The sequence below is a fragment of the Salvia hispanica genome, chromosome 4, assembly GCF_023119035.1.
Source record: "Salvia hispanica cultivar TCC Black 2014 chromosome 4, UniMelb_Shisp_WGS_1.0, whole genome shotgun sequence".
Classification (NCBI taxonomy): domain Eukaryota; kingdom Viridiplantae; phylum Streptophyta; class Magnoliopsida; order Lamiales; family Lamiaceae; genus Salvia; species Salvia hispanica.
Window position 1 is genome coordinate 52043323 of NC_062968.1, and position 22256 is coordinate 52065578.

Below are 22256 nucleotides of genomic sequence, written 5' to 3' on the forward strand. Positions count from 1 at the left end.
TCCTAAAATCTCATGTCATCCCCAAAGTGTGACAGCAATTATGGGACGAAGGTAGTACTTTATAAATCGAGTTGTGTACATGTTTACGAGTAGAGGATATGATTGGAGATCGTCTACTCTACTATAGCAAGTAGTTGCCTAAATACTCCCTCCGACCCATTTTAGGAGTTCCGGTTGATCATTTTTTTGATGTCCCACTTTAGAGTCCCGATTGAAATATTCCATAAATGGTAATAGACACATATTCTACTGATCTTTTTCCACTTACATTTTTATTATAAAACTACTCTGTAATATATAAAAGTAGGACTCACATTCCACTATTTTTTTCATCAATTTTCCTTTATATTTCTTAAAATTCGTGTCGAACTCAAACGAAACTTTCAAAGTGGGACAAAGGGGATAATATGCAAGAACAATAGTATTAGTAGTTGTTATTCGGAGGATTTGTAAGACATGAATATGTGATATGCTCGGATTTTGCACTATTTTAAGGCCATTATTTGGTCCGTTTTTTATGTCAAAGTCACTCTACACGTCCATTATTTGCATATTTTTTCTGTTTTGGTATTTTGACGTGTTTTGTGAGAAACGTGCATAATTGAGCCGAAAAAGGGAGCCAAAACGCAAAGTCTGGAAATCTGGAATCAGACGGCGACCGCCGGCGCCCGGCGGGCAGATCAATGCAGCGGTCCGCCTCGGAAATATACGCTTGGAAGAGAAGTCTCGTCCGGCGACCGCCGGAAGTCGTGCGGCGGTCCTCCGCCGAGGAAACAGACTCTTTGGACTCCAACGCGGCGACCGCCGGCCAAGGTGCAGCGGTCTGCCGAAGAAAGGCGGTGAATCCGAGATGCCCTAGATTTGCTCCAAGATTTACCATATTTTGGAGATCGTTTCCTTCTACAACAAGGATTGGCTTTCCCCTATAAATAAGACCTCAAGCTTCATCAAATTAGAGAGCTTCTACTTGCAAAATAATTCATAGAGATCAAGAGTTAGAGTACTTCATTTGTGCAAGGAGTTGGAGAAGGATTTCAAGAACATCAAGAACGACAAGGATTCAACCTACGGGTTTTATTTGCTTTAGTTTTATGTTCAAATTGTCTTCCCTTCAATCTATGTGTTTAGCTTATTTCATTATGTGTAACTAAACTCATAGGATTCTAGGGATGTGTTAGTAACGATTTTGGTTATACAATTCCAATTTTCTATTTAATATTCGTTTTGTTTTTACTTTGTTTCTTCCCTAAGTTAATCTTGATGCTGCATGATTGAGTGACACAATTGTGTATGATTTAATATAACTTGCTTCATAACTGTGACAGAGTTCTAGCGAGTTAGATCCACTTAGTAGACGCTACAGTTAGCTTCCCTTAAAACGGCATTGTTAATTGAGAGTGAGGATTTTTCAAGGGTCTTAGGAGCTTTTTGGAGTTACGTGTTAGGATTGACAACCCTAATTTTGTAATCAACGTTTGTATCGCATGAGCATAAGCTATGTGACTCGTTCTATCAAAGTAATAATTGTGCTAGGGTATTGTAGTTTGGAACTTGTATAACCATAACTGTGAACGCACATCCCTGGGATTCCCTTATCTCTATCGATTATCTTCGTGTTTTATTTGCATTTAGTTGTTATATGCTTTTTATTGTTTTTAGTTTTCAAAAGTTTTCCAAAACCTACTGCTTTTCCAGATAGTAATTGAGTCATAGTAGAGGATAGACACTTTGTGTTTACCTTCCCCGTGTTCGATATCTGGTACTGACCTTTGGCTATACTATATATACTTTGTATACTTGCAGGTTTATTTAGTGCTAAAAAATAATGCATCATTATGCATGAGTAAGTATTAAGATATGTACAAATTCAAATGATATTTAATTGCAAAAAATTAATATTTAAAATTCCCTCCGCTTCATAATAGATGTCACACTTTTCTTTTTAGTTTGTCCCAAAAAAGATGTCATATTTCTTTTTTGGAAAAAACTTTCTCACGTTAATATAAATATACTAGGAGAATTTTTTTCTCTCCACCTAACACACAAAACAACATCTCATAAAATCTCGTGTAATTTCCAAGTATGTCATCAATTATGGGACAGAGGGAGTACTCTATCTTTATATATTCTACATTTATGTGAATTCAAATTTCATACTCTATCAGTCCACGAAATAATGTTCACATTTGCCACTTTGGTTCGTTCTAGAAAATAATGTCCACATTTACTTTTCATATTTTTGGTAAGTAGACTCCACTTTTCACTAACTCATAACACTGACATTGTAATATAAAACAATATATAAAGTGAAACTTGCATTTCACTAATTTTTCAATCAATTTTTCTTTCACATTTATTAAAACTCGCATCAGATCGAAATCATACTTTAAATTATGGACGGAGGTAGTACTTTTTATGGAGTATACATGTGTTTATAGAGATTTTTACAATGTCTATAAGAATCTAAAGTCATAATATTTATTAAGTACTCCACCTTTTTTATTTTACCCCATATTAACCTTTGTTTTTCCAGAACAAACCATAGTCACGTTATATTTATACTGTTTTTTTCAAGTAGTTGAGTAATGGTCAATTTTTTAAGTATTTAAATGTTTCATTTAAATTCAACAAAAACAAACTAAATTAATACTCCTTCTGACTTTTTTTAGTAGAGACATTTCTGTTGGACATAAGATTTGAGAAAAATTGTTTTAAATGAGTTAAGTAAAAGAAGAATAAAGTTGAAAGGATTAAGGTACAAAAATAAAGAGAGAGTAAAAATACTTTTAGCCAAAAAAGGAAATGACTCAGGTATAATGAGACAATACAAAAAGAACATGATTCAACTATAAAGAGACGAAGGAAGGAGTATTCAATTAAGCGGGGTTTATGAGAAACTGAATAATCATAATCAAAATCAGGTCCATCAATGCCAACCAACTTCTTTCACCGTCAAGCAAAATGAAATGATTTATGTGAACGCAGATATCAAGAACTCTGTGAATCACTGTTTGTTTGTCATAGTTTTATCTTCTTTTGATATGTGTTTAATTAAACTGTCTAATCATACAAATTAATTCACACAAACATCATCATCATGTTTTTCCAACTATCCATCCAATCGCATGTTATAAATTTCACGTATTTACAGAATTACAGTCACAGGAGAACAACAACTCCATTCAAATAAGATAAAACAAAATTAAAAAAAAAAAACAGTTTTTGTTTCATTTATTAATTTTGCTGCCATAAGGGAATTATACCTTTTATTATAAAATAAATCGATTAATTTAATTAGCTCCTTTGATATTTTTCATGCATAAATTATGCAGTTCAAAAGAAAAGAATAATGAAAGACCTAGTGTGTGAATTGATTGGATGGTAATTTTCGGAGTTAGGATTGGTGATTGGACAGTTAAATTAAAGCAGGTAAAGAAATTGCATAGAACAAGTTACAATAATTAGGGTTTCACCAACTCCCTCAACTACTCATTATGCTGCTATTTCACTCCCACATCTTTTTTCCAATTTTTAATTCTCAAATTATGTTGAATTCTTTTGTTTTCTAATCGTGTATACAAATATTTGAATGCATTATGTGACATACTTTGTATATTTAGTGGAAAAATAGAATCACAAATACAAAAAATAGACCAATCACTCAACTCAATGAACTGGAAATAAACTAATTATAGTAAAGTGAGTATTATTTTTCGCACACGATGAGATTCAAGTTAAGAGATGCATCCATTTTTTTTTCATTGTATTGTTGTTATAGAGATTGATACACTCCAAAAATTGCTTTTCTGAAAGTAGGTTAGAAATTTATAATTCATGATGTAAAAACGATTTGACAGCCTAAGATGTCGAACTTTAAAAGGGGATATACTATTAAAATAAGTACTATAATGACTAAAATATTTTTACATTATTTGACTGCATCCACTGTTTCTGATGTTGTTTGATGCTGCGAATTTATAAATAAATTAATTTCATTTGGTAAGAGATCATTTAACAAGTCGAGATTTTTTACTATAAAGCTACTACGTACAATAGGCATCCATTGACGTGGGGTCGATATATTTTTATATATATAAGCAAGCATAGTCCCGTTATATGCAAATTCACTCCTTATTGTCGAACCACAGAATTAGACCATATTAGGGTTTTTAGATTTAATAATTTATGGATGAGATGTGCAAATGTATAAATTATTTTCCGCCTTCATCACGAGCCTCTTTTACTTCAGCCCAGGGCAAATAAGTCATAAAATATTATGAGGATTTAACTTCATTCCAGAATATATTAAATACTTCATTTCAGTAGGTTTTTACTTCATTAAAATATGATTATTACTTAATTCCAATACATACATGCTGTTTCGAGCGAAAAAACAACAAGACTCTCTCGTCGATGTTGTGATAATCCCGAAATTCCAGTTATGACAACAAAATGAAGTAATAGCCTAATTGAATGGTGTAATAAGCACATTGAATTATATAATAAACTATTTGAAGGAAGTGTGTGTAGAAACATTTGAAGTATGAAGTAAATACTTGTCCAATGAAGTAATAACGTTTTTGAATGAAATAATAAACCTATTGGAATGAATTGTATTTTTTAAAGTGAAAAAAAGTAAAAACTCAGTTCAATGAATTCGAATGAAGCATGCATTGAGTCATTTCAAAACCTACTGGAAGTAAGTAAAAACATACTGTAATTTTTAGGTATTACGTACCAGAATGAAGTAATAAACATGCTAGAATGAAGTAAATTGAGCTTGTAATGAAGACCGAAATAATTTTTACATCAGCGAATTTCATCAAAAAAAACAAAATCTAATGGCTCTAATTTGGTATCTAGTTCGATCTTCAAAATTAGTTCAACATTTATCACAACTCTAAGCGCTTATATACATTCATATAAATCCGAGTTAATTAATTACAGTAATTAATTTTAGTCGAGTAGTGTGATATAAAAATCACATTCGAGTTTTCACATGTATATAGTTAGTAAATAAAGTACTAATAATTTAAAATTTAAGTGACTACTGACTAGTAGATTTAATTTCTTCCATGACTATGCACAGATAGTATAGAAATGTAAGTATTTATTTACATAAATTTATATTTTCGTTGAAGTGGGACATTTCTACATTAATTACATAATAGAGATCTATCTGCGTCTGCAGATGCCGGGAGGCGGAGCTATAAATGCACAATAACAAACTCTAGATGAAACGACAAGATTTTTTTTTTTTGAAAATGAAAAAGAAAATACCGGGTCCAACAATAATCAAGATGGAAAAATGTTAAAAATTAATAGTAATTTTTTTAAAACTCTATTGATTTAGTATTTTAAAACTCGATGATTAAGTTGAACTTCATACTATGATCATATTCATATGATTCATAGTATTTTTTTAGTATATGAATTGAATTGGATCTTAGTTATTCGACTTTTATATAAGGGAAACAAATGAATAATTAATGAAGAAAACTATAGTTAATGCTAGTCCATAAATGAGCACATTTGTTTTACGAGAGAGTCATCGACTATGATGTAACGGTAACATGCATTGGACCCAAATTTCAACCTTATAAGTACAAAACACATGGGAGTGTTGGAAATTATTAACTATATCTATGTGAATATGTGTGTGTGTATAAGATGCTTGTTTGTTTGTTAATTAGATGACGCGTTATAGATTACATTTTCATAAATATTTTATGGTCCAATAAAAAATAGTGAATAACCAATTTGTGAGTTTATCACATTTTGGTTAAGTGTTTGTCTTATTACTTTAGCATTATATAGTGTGACAAGAGCCGTGTTAAAAATACAAAATACAGTGTTATAAATTTATATTTTCATTAACATTTGAGAGCAATAATTTTACATTGGCCTATTTATCTTTTACTTGATTCATTTTATTCTCTATGTCAAAATCGAAATGTTTCACTCTTTTTTGAGTGGTTTTATTTGAAGAGATCCATTTTATTTTAGAAAATTTTAAGAACTTCTAGTCATATAGTTAGTTTTGTAGTAATTCTCTTTATATAACTTCTTTTAAAAATATATACACATGAGTGATGAGTCCATACTCCTTATGCTCTGATCTCATTTTCCTTATAGTGTCTATCCAAAAGGAGAGATATTTCAAATGAAACGTAGAGAGTGTTTTATAATTTACTTATGTAGTTATATACTTGTCCAAAGCCTACAAGTACTTGTTTTTTTTGGCAAAACCGACAAGCTATTAAACTAATTTTTTGCTCAACTTTCTTTCCTATTATCCTTTGCTCAATAGCATCGAAAAATATAATTGAAGGCGATAATAAATCTTTGTTTCTACCTTTTACAAAAAACTGTAGTAAAAAAATTTACTAAAAGGACATAACCTAACCTAATACTACTATATAGTAGGTTTAAATTAACAAATAAAACAATACTTCTATAATTAGACACGACAACCTTGTATTAACATTAATTACAGCCGCAAAACCACTCAATTTAAGGATAAACAGTTCCAAGATATCGAAATCTCCCAAAAGTTTGAAAAGGAAAGACAAAAAATTTCAAAGTTCTTTAAAAGAAGCGATATTCGGGTTTCACTTTCCTCTTTAGTCTTTAGCGAGAAAGCAACTAATTATTTATTAAGTGAGAATGAAGAAAAAGGCTCTTAATCACTCCAATGTTACTATATGACTATTTCCTTAGAAACGCAATTGAAATTTTATACTTAGAAGAATCAAACCGATCAAATCTATCATTAAAATCAAAATGTTTTGTTGTTTTCGTTCTATTTAGCTTTTTGGCAATTTTCGAAAATTATAGTTTGATATTTAACCATTAATATTACCATGAACCATAACTATAGTGTATGTAGTTCATGACCAAATGCACCCATCGTCCCCTTTCGTCGTTACCATTTGATTTTGCTCAAAATTACATTCAAATTACGACAAATCAATCCAATCTCAAAAATTGATCCCTCAAAATGTGTACATTAAAATTTAAAAAGAGGAGAGAGAGGGACATGCTGGATCCTAGGGATCTAAAGACAAAGACGAAACAATATGGCGATCGTCAAATGTCCTATTTTGAAAGCACAAGATGTCTCAAGGCCCCCCTCTCTTTTCTCTTTGTGATCATTATAATTTCATTGGGATTTGATCCTTTTCTATTCTAATCAAACACTGAAGTAGTACACCAGCAATCCTCCTAATCTTTCCCTTCTGCTCAGCTACAATCTACTTGCAAATAAATATATAGACAAAGAGTGTACTTATAGATATAACTATAATCCAAATTGAAAAATAACATCATACATTTAATTTGACATTTCACTTGCATCAAGTACGTTTTGTCAAATAGCCACTCCCACACACACAACTTGACTTCAACAATGATTGCTAAAAAACCACTTGTACTCGTGTACCACTCACTACTAAAAAGTTTTTTTTTTTTTTTTTGTTTAAAATTAAACTGTGGAGTATATAACTCATAAGAAGTGAATTCTAGCTAGTTAATCAATAAAATTGTCAGCCGCATCACTTTTTTTAGCACAACAAACTATTAGAAATAACTTTTTATTTCCCTTTTAATTTTGTTTAGAATATTATTTGATAGTACTTCATTTAGAACAAAATGTGGAGCACTCTTGGTATAAAATATACATATATAGGGCTTTGACTACTTTTACTGTCTTAGGCCCTAGCTAGATATAGGTGATCACACAAATCCGAGCCACAGATTGGTTGCCTTTCAATGAAATGTGTCACTGTGCACATATATGAATATACAGTGCCACTTATTAATTAATTGTAATTTTTTTTTACTAATACTAAGTTTATTTTTTGTTATAAATATAATAGTTACAAAAAAATATAATTAAATATTTTAGTTATATATATCTATGTATTTATTCTGTTTGAAAATAAAAAATCTCTTATGGAGTAATAAATATTGCACTATTTTTGAATATGTCATGAGGTATAAAAAGATATTGTTGTGTTACTAAATCAACAACTAATGCAAACATGCCACAAAAATTAACGGACGGTAAAGATATCAGAAAAACTCTGGTTTCATGAAATTAAATATATAAACAATATTAAAAAAATGACTTCAGAACAATGAAGCACACTTTTCATAAGTACTCCCTCTGTCCACGAATAGGAGTCCCATTTCTATACGGCATGGATTTTAAGAAATGTTAAGAAAAGTGGGTGGAAGAAAGTTAGTGGAATAAAGGTCCCACTTGTATATATTAATTTTAAATGATATGCGAGTGGAATGAGTTAGTGGAATGTGTTGTTTCTTTACCATTTATGGTAATTATGACCGGGACTCCTATTCGTAGACGGACCAAAATGGAAAAACGAGACTCCTATTCGTGGACGGAAGGAGTAGTTTGGAAACTCTATGTAGTTACTGTAATTATAATAAAACCCTAAACACAATAATCTGATGCTTTCGCCATATTTTGCAAGAGCAGTGCAAATTTAAAGTTTTAAAGTAATTCCAACACCATTAACATTTTAGTGCATCAACCATAGTCGAGCACGTGAGGGTCATTCAATAGATATATATACCCTAAACCCTACTCTGCGGTGTATACTATATATATGATGACAATCACATTTTCAAACATTCACAACATCATAAATCCCAACTTTCCATCCATCAAACACTTTCGAAACACACATGGATCACTCCTCCTTTTCAAACCCTAGTTCGTGCGGCTCCACTTCCGCGGCGAAGAATAAGAAGAAGAGGGCCGCCCCCGCCGCCGCCGTGAAGCTCTCGACCGACCCCCAGAGCGTGGCAGCGAGGCAGCGGCGGCACCGCATCAGCGACAGGTTCAAGATTCTGCAGAGCCTGGTCCCGGGCGGGTCGAGGATGGACACGGTGTCGATGCTTGAGCAAGCGATCCAGTATGTCAAGTTTCTCAAGAATCAGATTTGGCTGCACCAGGCCATGATCGACTTGGTTGATGCTGCTCCCGCTGTTTCCGCCTTTCAACCGAATCATTCCGCGCTTAATTATGATGGTGGGGCGTGCGATGATTGCTACGCCGTGGATCGGATGCTTGCGGAGGGCGGGGAGTTGCCGGAGTCTTGGTTTTCCGGTGAACATATTTGGGGTTCTGATGCCTCTATGCAGAACTGATTTCCTCTCTATCTCTCTCTAGCTAGGTTAATTGGAAACAAGATTTGCTGAATATGTGCTTTTAAGTTGTATGCTAGCTATATGGATATGTGCTTGATTTTTGTAGTGTTTCCTATGCTTGTAAAAATTATGATGTGAAGGGAAATGCAATGATTATTATGATTGTGATTATAGTTCATTTATTAGTACTACTAGCTTAAATATAGTCATGATTAAAAAAAAAAAAGTAGAGATTGTTGAGCTTAATATAGTCAAAATGAAGTATTGGTTGTGGCATTGATCAAATTCATTGATAAAAAAAAGTGGGAGTAGTTGAAAGCCATAATTATATAAAGAAATTAAGATAAACTAGACCATGCATATTATATATATTCACAAATTACAACTCATGTATTTAGCTAGGTAGATGGATCGAACCATGACCAGCTCGTCATTAAATCATTAAGAAGTGTCTCTTTTTCCATTTTAATTAGGCTAGGCATCATCGACAAATTGAATAAATTAAGTCTCTGTGAAGTGATTAATGGGGTACATAACATCAGCAGGTGTGGAAATTAGTACAATTATTTCAAAAGTATACATCATTTTTTTATATAACATAAGCTCTTACATTATCTCCTTAATTAATTAATGCTACTTTCAGCACTCTCGGACCTCCCCCCCCTGAGCTTGTCAATCCCAATATAATCCTGCACTAGCAAAATATAACTAATTAATTAAACAAGTATAATCACACCAGTATAAAAGTAAAAATATAGGACCTCTTGTTGAAAGGGGAGGATTAATTAAAATCGAATAACTAAAGTTAACCTTTTAACATGCAATTAATGAGGTGCAACCGTGAAAGAACTTAATTATCAAATCAAGTCAATTTTCTCTTCAGTTGTTGAGCTATATTATAATCCTGTTGATGTATTCTCCATAAGGAACACGATTTTTGACGAATGTTTCTGAAAGGAATTGTTGATATCTAACTATTCTTTATAAAAATAAATAGATTTATCAAATTATCATCGGTCCCGTAGCTCAGTTGGTTAGAGCGTTGGTCTTATGAGCCGAAGGTCGCGGGTTCGAGCCCCGCCGGGACCAATTGTAAATAGTTGTTGTTTTTTGCTTAATTTGAAGTGTTTTCCAATAATTGTTCATTGTTTTATTAATAGTATTGTTTAAATTTTAAACGGCTTCGTTAAATATCATCTGGTCCAGAGTTTGAATATGACATATGAATGTTTTTTGATGTGTGGAAAAGAGAGTATTTATTTGTGGATACTGAGGGTGTAACTTTACACGATGATGACTTTATTTGATGTTGTATACTAAATCTAAACTATATAAAACGTTTCCTTAAACTTGACATATATCAACAACAAACTACATAAAATGCAAAAGTACTATGCCAAGTAGTAAAGTAGGATATCTAACACCCATATTTACACTCATCTTTACATAGATTTTCCACCTCCACTTTACACAACACACACACTACACTAGTTGATCTTGATGCATGGCTTCCCAAAACTTCGAGCCGATCCATTTCCCCGACTTCAAAGACAACAACAAGATCAACGCCAAAAACCCCCTCCTCGGCTCCCTCTGCCTCTTCTTCGTCTTCTTCACCACCTTCCTCTTCCTCTACTTCATCTACGCCTGCGCCCGCCGCCGCCACCACGCCGCCTCCACCGCGCTGCCGGAGGCGGGGCTCGACCCCGCCTCCATCAGCTCCCTCCCCGTCTCCTCCTTCGCCATGAAGCCCAGCCACGGCGGCGCCGAGTGCGCCATTTGCCTGAGCATTTTCCAGGAGGGGGAGAGGGTGAAGGTCCTGCCGCTCTGCCGCCACGGCTTCCACTCGGACTGCGTCGACGAGTGGCTCAGGACTCGCTCGAGTTGCCCGCTATGCAGAGGCTGCGTGCACCGGGTTGACTCGCTCGAGGCGGGGATGTGGGTGGTGCCTTTGCCTTGAATTGATGTGGCTGTTTGCGCCAGCGCGGAATAGCACTATTCTTCTTTTCATATAAAGCAATCAGGCTTTGCTGAATTTTAATTTTGGTGAATTATTATTAGTTTAGTCGCACAATTATTGGAGCTTTTGCATCCGTGTGAATTTTTAAGTGTGTGGTGTAAATCGATATCGAACACGTATTGATATAAATTATTTGGTTTTGGCAATTATTTAATCGATCGAATCATTCACTTCTAAAGTGTCTTCATTGATTTGATAATTTTAAAACTTTAAAGATCAATCTGGGGATTGCAATGAGTTTTGTAATAAGTGGTGATTCGACTAAATAGTAGTCCTAGTAAGCGCTACAAATGAGAATAAAACTGACATATGACATTCAAAATTTTCAAACATTTTAAGATCTAAGTAGCAAGCGCTATAATAACACATATAAAGCTGACATTCAAGATTATTATCGATCTATAAAAATTATTACTCATTTTACTAGAGAAAATACTTTGAATTTAGTTTATCTATGTTGACATTAATCAATCTTTTAGATTTGCATAATACACTCACCGACTCAGACACATACTTTTTAGGTGATTCAAATTATTGACTTCTAAATAAAAAAACATTACTAATCAAAATTTATATTAAAAAATTGTAATAGAAAGTGACCTAAAAAAATAGTAAATTATATAGTATTAATTTTATAATAAAATGTGAGTGATAATAGATTAGTAGAATATGGGTCCACTGAAAAAAAAAAAATGTAAAACTAAAAGATAACAATTTTTTCGGTCGGAGGAAAATGAAAATAGGCAACAAATTTTAGGGATGGGGGAATATATTTTTCGGTAATAATTTATATAGTAGTAGTAGTAGTATATTTATTGAAATAATGTACTCTATCACATTAAAGTAGGGGTGGGTAGGTAAGGTATACCTTACCGAAACTACCATACCGTATACTTTACCGTAAATACAGTATGCGAAAAAGTCATACCTTTATCTTACCAAAGTTTTCGGTATACCGAACTTCGGTATACCTTATTTTCGGTATGACAAATTTCCATACCGATACCGTACCTCATTTTCGGTATACCGTACCGAAGTTCGGTATATCTTACTTTTGCGGTATACCTGACTTTCAACATCAATTAAAATAGAAAATTAGAGTTTTTATAATATTATTTATAATTTATAATTTTAAAAATAAATTAAATATAATTTATTCATAATTATATTTATATTTCACAATAGATTTTATAATTTAAAAATATATAAAATATATTTTATATATAATTTTGTTTATATTTTTGTGGTATATACCTTAATTTACAGTACATACCTTAATTTACGATATATACCGAATTTCGGTATGCAGCGGTATACCGCGGTATTTGAAAATTCATACCGTTACCTTACCGGAATCTTTCGGTAAGGTATCATACCATACCGAAAGTCACGGTATACCGAAAATTCGATATTTTCGATGTTTTTTCGGTACAATAAGACCGGTATTTCGATATTTCAGTATTTTTCCCAAACCCTACATTAGAGAATACGGATTGGGGATGGTGGGCTGGAAAATGGACCGTAACAGACCCAATAAAAGAGCAAATTTATATGCCCAAAATTATATGCATATAATTTTGGTAAAATGGTGTAAGCCCCAAAGTAAATTGTGTTATGCATCTACGGATCACTCCCTCCTTTATTTGGACAGTTAAGAAATTTCCTGCTCATATAACGTTCGAAAACAAAATTCCACCTCGTGCGCTATCAATTCAGTTGTGCCTGCTGGATAATGTCTCCAACGAGGTTCACTTCTTCACTTTGTTCTGCCAAATTTATGTTTATGTTATGTTCATGTTTATATACTTCGAAATCTCAATATTTTTCTTTTGTAAATTGGGGTTAAGCACATAATATATTCGACGAAATTACTCTGTGATGTCAAATAAACTGACAAAAGGTTTCTTTTCTTCTGAATGACAGAGTGAGTAACAATTGCTTCATAAACAAATTCTCCAAAAATTGCTGAGAAAATGCACCTACCTATCTATGTATCTATACAGAATGAAGAACCAAGCAAAAAAAGGAAGAAGAGAAGATTCAAAAGCTTGAGCGATATATGACTAGTAAGCTAGATGATGATGATGATGTGGGTGTGGAAGAGATTCTGGGAGGCGAGAAATGACATGTACAATTGGGATTATGCATCACTATTTTGATCTGAGTGTCGAGTTTCGTGCAAAAAATGCAGAATCTTCCGCTTTGTATTATGCTTCCCGCGTCTTCATCATCTTCATCATCATCGTCTTCATCATCATCTGTCATCTCATGATCTTCATACTTTTTTATCACCTCAACCTTGTCATCATATCTGACGTAACTGAATCCATATCTCGGATAGAGCAGCTTCAAAAATTGATCCATTTGCTCTTCACACTTTTCCCTCCACTCCTTGGAGAATGCAAGAGGTGCAAGAATCAATGACACTCCAACTCCATATCCCAAGCCGATAAATATGAATTGCCAGTTGAAATCTATGTTTTTCCATCTCGGTGTTGGCAATGCTTTAACAGATGAACAACTTTTGTCCAAAGGAAATCCGCACAGCCCAGAATTTCCTTCGAAGTTTTCTGCTGAAAAGGTTTGAAATTGGCTACCTGTTGGGATCATTCCATACAAGTTATTGTAAGATAAGTTCAGGAACGAGAGAAAGTTCAGTTTTGCAAGCTCTTGTGGTATTTTCCCTGTCAGCTGATTGTCTGAAAGATCCAGTGATCCAAGCTGACTCAGATTTCCAATGGAGCTTGGAATTGCACCTGAGAATGAATTGTGTGATAAGTTGAGAACATAAAGTGAGCTGAGATCTCCAACTGTATGGGGTATGTCCCCGCTGAAATTATTGCAAGAGACATCGATAGCAGTGAAGACTGTCAAAATCTTGACAAGCTCCAGCTCTAGGCCTTTGATAGTAACTGTTACTGCATCCTGGTAGTACAAGTTAATCAGAAAATCAAAGCGTATGTGGCGTCCCCTCAACTCTGTGCCATTCTCTAGCATCATTCCTTTCCAACTTTTTATATACTTCGGATTTATTGGACCACTGAAGTTATTGGAAGCTATATCAATGATTTGAAGATTTGGCCAGCTCCCGTTGACCTCAGAACAACTGATATTCCCATAAAATTTGTTGTTGCGCAGAACAAGAACGCGCAAGCCAGAAGAATCTTTCAGCTTGCATGGGAATGTATCTTCAATCTTGTTGCTTCCAACATTCAAGACTTCTAAAGATGTGCAGTTGGCCATGGACAGTGGGAGTTTTCCTCCTAGGTTATTTCCACTGAGGTCCAATGTTTTTAAACCACAGGTGGAAGAAAACAAATCTGGTATCTCACCACTGATTTTATTTCTCCTCAGATTCAGCACTCCAAGAGTAGAACTCTTTACTAGGCAATTTGGTATATGACCCCTCAAGTTGTTGTCAGACAAATCTAGAACTTGAAGGTAAGATGCATTGCAAAGATATTCAGGAATTGTTCCACTAAGGCTATTGTTTGCTAGAGAGAAGAACAGTGCAAACAAAGTAAAGCCACTTATGTTAACGGGAATGGCCTGCTGAAAGTTATTGGTCGAGTAGTCTACATAGGTAGCTGATGCTGGCGGCAGTGGGAACTCACCTCTAAGTTTGTTTGTGTGTAAGTCTAGAACTGCAAGAAAAAGAGGGATTTCGAAAGGCCTTTGGAGATCTACCAGGAAATTACTAGAAAGATTCAAATGAATGAGAGATCCATTTCCAAGGTTCCAAATCCAACTAGGTACTTCTCCCTTGATATTATTCTTTGAGAGGTCCAGAAATATAAGTTTGGATTGATTTCTGAGATCAGGGAAGTTGGACAAGTTGCAGGAAGCTAGATTTAACCGGCTTAGCTGGGGATACTCGGATGAACTTGAATTGCTGCTGCTTGTATCAACAGACAAGTTGTTGTATCCAAGCTCCAGTCTTGTGAGGTTTGGAAACCTTTGAACCTTTTCCAGCTTTAAGGTGCCATTGAAGAGGTTTGAAGAAAGTGATAGTACACTCAACCCCTCAAGTTTGAAGAAGGAATCTGGAATGGACCCTTCAAGCTGGTTCCCACTTAAATCTACTGTATCCAGATTAGAGGGATTCGGAATTTGAAATTCCTCAATCTGGCCATTAAATGTGTTGTTGGAAAGAAGAAGCCTCTGAAGTGAAGGGAGACCAAACAGAGAAGAAGGAATGCTCCCATTCAAAGAATTGGAACCTAAGTTTATATACTCAAGACTTGAGAGGCCTTCAAAATGGTTGGAAGAAAGTGAACCGGTTAGAGAATTGCGACTGAGATCTAGGTATGCCAATTTACTGGACATCCTAAAAGGGGGTATTGAACCAATGAAAGAGTTGAGGGAAAAATCCACATTGACTAGCTCTGTTAGATTGGAGATGGCAGTCGGAATCGACCCAGTGAAGTTGCAACTAGAAATCTCTATCTTAGATAACATTTTCAGATTGCCAATGGAGTCCGGCAACCGACCTGACATATTAGTGTAGCTAAGCACCATAGTCCTTAAAGAACTGTTCGCTGGAAGATTCGAAATGGTTCCACTGATATTCTCATTGGTGGAAAAATCAAGAATCTGTAGAGTGGGTACCTGAAAGATGGCGTTTGGAAAGATACCTTGCAGAAAGCAATTTCCCAGAGTCAAGATTGTCAAATTTGAAAATTTTGCAATGAACTCCGGTACAGTTGTTGATAGATTGTTCCCATCAAGGCGTAGAACTGACAGAGAATGAAGCCCTGCAAGTGAAGGATCAAGAGGGCCTGATAGACCACAGCTGCGTAAGCTCAGCGTCATTAAGTTGGGTAGAGAAGAAGACAATGCTTGGCACCAGTCACTTTTCTGAGCAGAAATGTTGACATTGTCAAGATAAAGTTCTCTCAGCCTTGGAAGATTCTGAACAAGCCCCCGCAGATTTGGATTCTCAAGTACTAGAGCTCCTCCAAACAAGGTGGACAGATCAAGAGTAACAAGGCTTCTCATCTCTGCAAGTTCAATCGGAACCTGTCCGCCAAAACCAGCATTTGACAAATTAAGGTATGACAAATTGGTCAGATTTTGAAGCCCCTTTGGAATCTGCGCACGCTTGAACATGTTGAAAGCCAGATTTAGGCTTTCAAGAGATTGAAGACTGAAAAGAGCAGTCGAATTGTCGATCCCTCCAGAAATGGCCTCGTTCTCCAAGTTCAAGCTGATCACACGGCCTGCACGATCACAGCCTACTCCTCCCCATATGCAGCAGTCATCACTTTGGTTCCATGTCACCAACTTGGTGGAATAAGTGGAATTATACTCAAGGGTGCTCCTTAGCTGCAGCAACGTCGATCTTTGATCGTCGTTGCATTGGCCGGAAACAAGAAGTGGAATTAAGATTTGGAACAGGGATAAGAAAAGAAGGCATGGAAGAAAGTGTGGAGTTCTCATCATTGGTTTGAGTAGGAAGAAGCTCCCATAAACATGTCTAGTGATGGAGTTGTATGGATATAGTCCATCGGCTACACCTTTCAATGAAATCAAAGCAAATAACTTTCGGTTTTGGCGTGGCGAAGACTTGTTTGAGAGAGAAGCAAAGGAGAAAAGGGTTGGCAGAAATGTTTGAGGAAGGGATAGATTGATTGAATGGTCAGCGATGGAGTTTCCATTTTTTCAAGGTAAAAAATGGTTAACTACGTGTTTTCTGTTTTGTGTGTGTTTTGTGTTTGATTGTACATCTTTTATTCAACGCGTTTAATGTCGGCCCCTCCATTAGTTTATTGGTTTGGTCTGACTTTGGATCCTTCTTATTAAGTGAGGTTTTACCAAAACGAAGACTTAGCCATAGTCACAAGTGGAATATTATTTACGAGGAATGCTATTCTATACATTTAGGACTAGTAGTATTCTTATTATTTGCTCATGACTAGACGCAATGTTTATTTTTATATTTTGTTCTATTGCCCTTTCTATAAAAAACTTAGCCTGTTACGTGGCCCCCAAGCCTTGACAAAGTTTATTTTGGCTTATTTCATAGGGTTAATAGCCAAAAAATCATCGAACTCTTGGCCGATTCAGATTTTTATCACGAACTTTAAATGTGATTAAAATATACACATGTGAATAAAAGTTTGTGTTTTTATAAGTTCGTCCTACAAACTACGTCTTTTACAAAATCGGCGGTCCGATGACGTGAACATCCTGGTGCGCCACATAGGATTAAATTTGGGCGAAAGTGAATTTTATGGGAAATTTACTATACTACAAATTAAAAATTATGTATTTTTTCACTTTATTTCACTTTTTTGGAGTATATCTTAGTATTACCTCGTGTAAAATATCTATAGCCGTCTTGAGAAAACAAGTTCTTTTTTTGTTCGATAGTGCTAAGTGGGTTTGGCCCATTTTCTCTTACTCTTCAATCCCATCGACCAAACTGTCCATGGTTTCGTTTAAAAGATTAAAAGGAGACGAAAGTTCAACGTTTCCAATTGTGTTTTTTGAATTCATTTATTTGTCTTATTGATTGATATGATATGTTCTTTGTTTAAATAAAGGTAAGGTTTGTAGTGGTCAAGCTTTCCATGGAGATTCCAATTAAATCAAGAGAACACTTGTAGTGATTAATTAACTGATTAAAATAAACATGACAGCTCCGTCCGCATTGTATTGGGTGGCTAATAACTTAATACAATTATGTAGATTTGATAAAATTACCTAACATAGAGGTTGACTTCATGTATAAGCATTATTTAATCATAGCTCAGAGCAATTATATATGCAGTACTCACGTTTAGAAGCATAAGGAAACTTCATTTACTTTTAACTGAGACAAATTATTGTCTCGAATTATGACAAATTTAATTCGCGATTCATGTGTAATATATGCATTTTTATCGTATTTAATTCGCTTTGTTTTATTAGCTTCAGACTAAATACATAGGCTGAATTTGAAACAACTTTAGGTTCATAATCTTCTAAGTAATATACACTAACATAAAAATAGTTTGTGCTATTCATTTCTTGTACAATATATTCTATGTCAATAGTCATTTGTGGTGGTGGGATTTGAATTTAAATTTTTTAATGGCAAATAAAATAGTGAATACAAATAGAAAACAAATTACTTGAGTAGAAAGAAAGTGACGAGAGTGAATAAAAACGAGTTGGTAGCTCAACATTTTAGACTTTTAAGATTCTTTTTCTATTGACAGTGAATTTATACCCACCAGTCTTAATTTCCTACTTAACCTTTGCAAATTTCCCTTAGTTTTGTACTCCCTCCGTTCCCTCTATCTAATAGTAGATGTCACACTTTCTTTTTTAGTTTGTTCCATAAAAGATATCACATTTCCTCTTTTGAAAAAAGTTCTCTCTCATATCAATTATAAAATTTATATTTTCTCTCACTACTTAACCCACAAAATAATATCTCCTAAAATTTTGTATTGGCATATTGATGTTATCTTTGTTGAGTGATTTAATGAGGTGCAAAAGTAGGGGTTATTTAGTTGCTATAATTACTTGTGATTAAAGGATGTGTCTAGTTTTATTTATTGTTGTGTTGTTTTTTTGATGTATCTTAATCCATTCATAAAATATTAAGATTACATTGTATCTCGTGATTATCCATTTTACATTCATTCATATATATGACTAATTCAAGTTAGACATGTCTTATTTTGGATTATCCCATATCGGAGTATTTCATTATCTTGTCTAACGAACTGAACGACATCGTAATAGTATATTAATATATTAAATTTTACATATTAAGAAATTTTAATAATGATAAAAGAAGTTTATTAGTTAAATAATCAAATCACGGGGTATATATAACGTATTCTCAGTTTTATTTTGTAGTTCTATGTTTTCACACCAACATACTACACGAGGCAACAAATCCAAAAAAAATACTACATAGGCAATTTAACTAATTCCATTTGTACATAACTAGTGGAATTAGATTAGAGAAAATGCCAGAGTAATTAACTTAAATGTATAAATTCGACGAGGGTAAAAGAAGACAATTCAAATCATAAAAATCTACTTGCTCAGCAAATAATAGTAACCCAAAGTCGCATGCCCTGTTTTGTGACTTTTGACCTGACCGTACATTGATATTTTGTGGAAATTTACCAATTCTCACCAATCTTTTTCTCCTTTTTACCAGTTATTTCCATTCTAATTAAAGCGTTTTATCCCCTATGCATGAGGTGATTGGAGTTTGTTTTTTTAGCATGCTTTCTCCTTGGAGGCTTGGACACTGAGTTATCACATGACCATGAGCATCCGCAATGGTCGGCTAGCGACCGGCTAGCCGAACCATTGCAGTCGGCGAGAGAGAAATTGGTTAGCGCTTCGGCGTGGGTTGGCCGATCGCTCGTCGCTGGCCGATCGGCTAGCCGCCATTGTGGCGGCCCGATCGGCCAGCGCCGATTTTTGATTTTTTTTTTAAAAAACCTATATAAACGCGATTTTAGTTTCATTTTCATTTGCACCACTTGTTTTAACGAGTTTTCTCTCTCTCTAACTTTCTGTACAAGAGCATCATCGAGCGATGGATCACAACAACGAGTCCAGTCCAGCGACGAGTGGATCTCAGACTCCCACGGTACCCGTGGGATTTGGATGATGGCCGGTGCGCCGGTTGCTGAAGGATTCCGAGAAGTTCCGGGCGGGGTGCGACGCTGGGTGGCCGAAGAAGCAGCGACTGAACTATAGCGGCGACTACAGCGGCAGCAGCGGCGGATCCCACGACCTCCCCCCGGATGCTGAGGAGTTTCCATCCCCTCCTTCATTTACTGGTCGCCCCCGCCCGGTTGGACAAAAGCGGGCGCAGCGGGCTGCGAGGGGCGAATCCCCCTATCGCCCCGCGAGGTCCAGCCCTCCGCCCTCCCACCCGCCCCACTCGAGTACACTCTCCATTCGCAGTAACCATACGCGGGATCGATGTACAAGGTCTTCCAAGAGTGGAAGACCGCCAACACCCCACTTGAGAAGATGTTTCTTCACGAGATGCTCGAGAGCATGCGTGTTGATTTGGAGATCGCTAAATACAGAATAATTTTTTATCATCATTTTTCATGAAAGCTATACATAAGAGTAATCTTCTAAAAATGTTGTTTTACAAAATTTTGAATTTTTTGAATAATTATTGAATTGAGTGAAATGGTGTATTTATAGATCAATAATCCTATAAAAACATAGAGTTCTGAAAAAAATTATCACTTTTCGTCTTTACTCTATTATTTTAATTACCTGTTTTATATTTTTCTTTATTATATTTTATCAGTTCCATAGTATTATTTAAAATTCATGTCTTCCACAAGTAAGACTATATTTTCGTGAAGATGGTATACGAGTATTTATTATGAATTTAACTTGAAGATGTATAGGATTTTTATTGAAATTAATAATATTAAGTTGAAGATCTATAGTGAAAAGTTACAAATAAAACTAACTTATAGTATGAAAAAATATAGGATGCATATAGTACTATGAAATTGGGGGTTAGAATAAAATTTAGAGTATGCAATCTCAAATTCACTGCTCGGTATCACAAAATTGTTTGATCATTTCAATTTTATAATTTGAAGTTATAGCTAAAATAAATATTAAAAATTTCAAAATGTTGTAAAATTGATTACTCAACATACATAGAAAACATACATACTACACATATATAACACGCGCAAGTTCCAATAAACAAATACATACTTACACAGACCGTACACACACAACACATACACTTGTATAAACAACTCAAAATATATATAAAAAAAGAATAATGTCAAGTTACATCGTGTGTATAAATAAAAAAAATATTTAATTTAATATCATTGTTGAATTTGATTAATTATTTAACTTACTGAATAAGAATTCTAAATTATAAGTACTACAATTTTATATCATATTACTAGTTAATTCTATCACAGGAATTAACACAAAAAGTTTATAATTAAATTAAAATAAAATTTCTTTAAATTTAGGAAAAAGTTCTAAATTAGGAAAAAGTTTATAATTTCATTATACTACTAGTATAATTTTCTATTAAAAGAATATTAACCAATTTAACTTGTTGATGGCCCATTATCTTTATTTGGTCTATTAACATCAAGCCCAATACCAAAACGCCTAACATGATTCCAATTTTTATATATAAACCATTTTGCTTACCAAAACCAATTTTTAAATGATTATTAAGTTTTAACTGTTTTAACCAAACCATTCAATCTAAGTTTGGAGGTTCCATGCTTACTGGCTACCGCTGCTAAAGTCTTCATTCTGCTTGACAAAATGCCTAGCTGAAGTAATAAAACATTCTCACGATTATTTATTTATTTTTAATATCCAGAACCCAAATTTAACCGCTAAATATTAGTATGAATATTGAATAAAATGCTCCTGACCATGTTTCAGTGAATCCACATCTAGGACTAGGAAAGAAGCAGGATGAAGAAGAGCTTGCAACCATTCCTTGTAAATCATCTGATTTTAATGTTATCTTCTGTATTAGTGTATATCTCTAAGTCATCAGTGTGTGTTCTTCATAAATTTCAATCTCTATCTCTCACGTCTGCTGTCGTGGGAGAATCCCCGATTGGCATCTCTTCCGGAGACTGATCGGAGATGCTCTTGATCACGAGTTGCAGATACAAGAAGATGAGATTGATAGAACATTAAACTTCAGGCAAGAATCGTGCTCTCTTGAAAAAAAACTTCCCCCTCTTATCTCTTGTTAGTGTTCAGTTGCTTGGTTGATTTGACATGGATTGACATAGCTGTGTGTGATTTATTCTTCAGTTTTGTAAATTGCTTGTCTTTATAGTTATACTATGATATCATATTTGATTGTGTATTGAATTGATTATAGAATGAACAATTTGGCCTTTGTTATACACTTAAGTGATGATTTGTCTATAACGCACCCTCTATGTTGATTGAGATCGTTGCAAGAGATATGATGATGTTGTAAAGAAATTTTTGAATGGACTAAAATATCCTCAAGTCAAAAAAGTGTAGAAAGAGAGTCAAAATGTCTAAAAAGTCTTGTTTCTGGATTCTATCCAAG

General features: G+C 34.4%; 3 protein-coding genes and 1 non-coding gene across 5 annotated transcripts; 3 read left to right on the forward strand and 1 right to left on the reverse strand.

Moving 5' to 3' along the window:
* The first annotated feature begins 8695 nt into the window (after positions 1-8695).
* LOC125218445 (transcription factor LAX PANICLE 1) lies at positions 8696-9260 on the forward strand. The gene has a single exon (XM_048120113.1). The coding sequence runs from the start codon at positions 8710-8712 to the stop codon at positions 9172-9174; it is 465 nt and encodes a 154-aa protein (XP_047976070.1). The 5' UTR covers positions 8696-8709; the 3' UTR covers positions 9175-9260.
* Positions 9261-10189: 929 nt separating this feature from the next.
* On the forward strand, positions 10190-10263 carry TRNAI-UAU. Its single transcript has one exon. It is a non-coding gene; the product is annotated as a tRNA-Ile (tRNA).
* Positions 10264-10555: 292 nt separating this feature from the next.
* On the forward strand, positions 10556-11332 carry LOC125185673 (RING-H2 finger protein ATL66-like). The gene has a single exon (XM_048082250.1). It carries the CDS (start codon positions 10679-10681, stop codon positions 11132-11134), a length of 456 nt encoding a protein of 151 aa, XP_047938207.1. The 5' UTR covers positions 10556-10678; the 3' UTR covers positions 11135-11332.
* Positions 11333-13075: 1743 nt separating this feature from the next.
* LOC125223163 (receptor-like protein 19) lies at positions 13076-16896 on the reverse strand. 2 transcript variants are annotated; one of them, XM_048126175.1, is made up of 2 exons: positions 15916-16896; positions 13076-15828 (listed from the first exon to the last, which is right to left on the reverse strand). In XM_048126175.1, the coding sequence occupies exons 1-2, from the start codon at positions 16634-16636 to the stop codon at positions 13235-13237; spliced, it is 3315 nt and encodes a 1104-aa protein (XP_047982132.1). In that variant the 5' UTR covers positions 16637-16896; the 3' UTR covers positions 13076-13234. The 2 variants fall into 2 exon arrangements, with proteins under 2 accessions (XP_047982132.1, XP_047982131.1); XM_048126174.1 differs by having other exon boundaries at positions 13076-16896.
* Positions 16897-22256: the final 5360 nt, after the last annotated feature.

Coding starts and splice junctions, on each gene's coding strand:
- LOC125218445 (XM_048120113.1), top strand. CDS start 8,710: ATGGATCACTCCTCCTTTTCAAACCCTAGTTCGTGCGGCTCCACTTCC.
- LOC125185673 (XM_048082250.1), top strand. CDS start 10,679: ATGGCTTCCCAAAACTTCGAGCCGATCCATTTCCCCGACTTCAAAGAC.
- LOC125223163 (XM_048126174.1), bottom strand. CDS start 16,636: ATGATGAGAACTCCACACTTTCTTCCATGCCTTCTTTTCTTATCCCTG.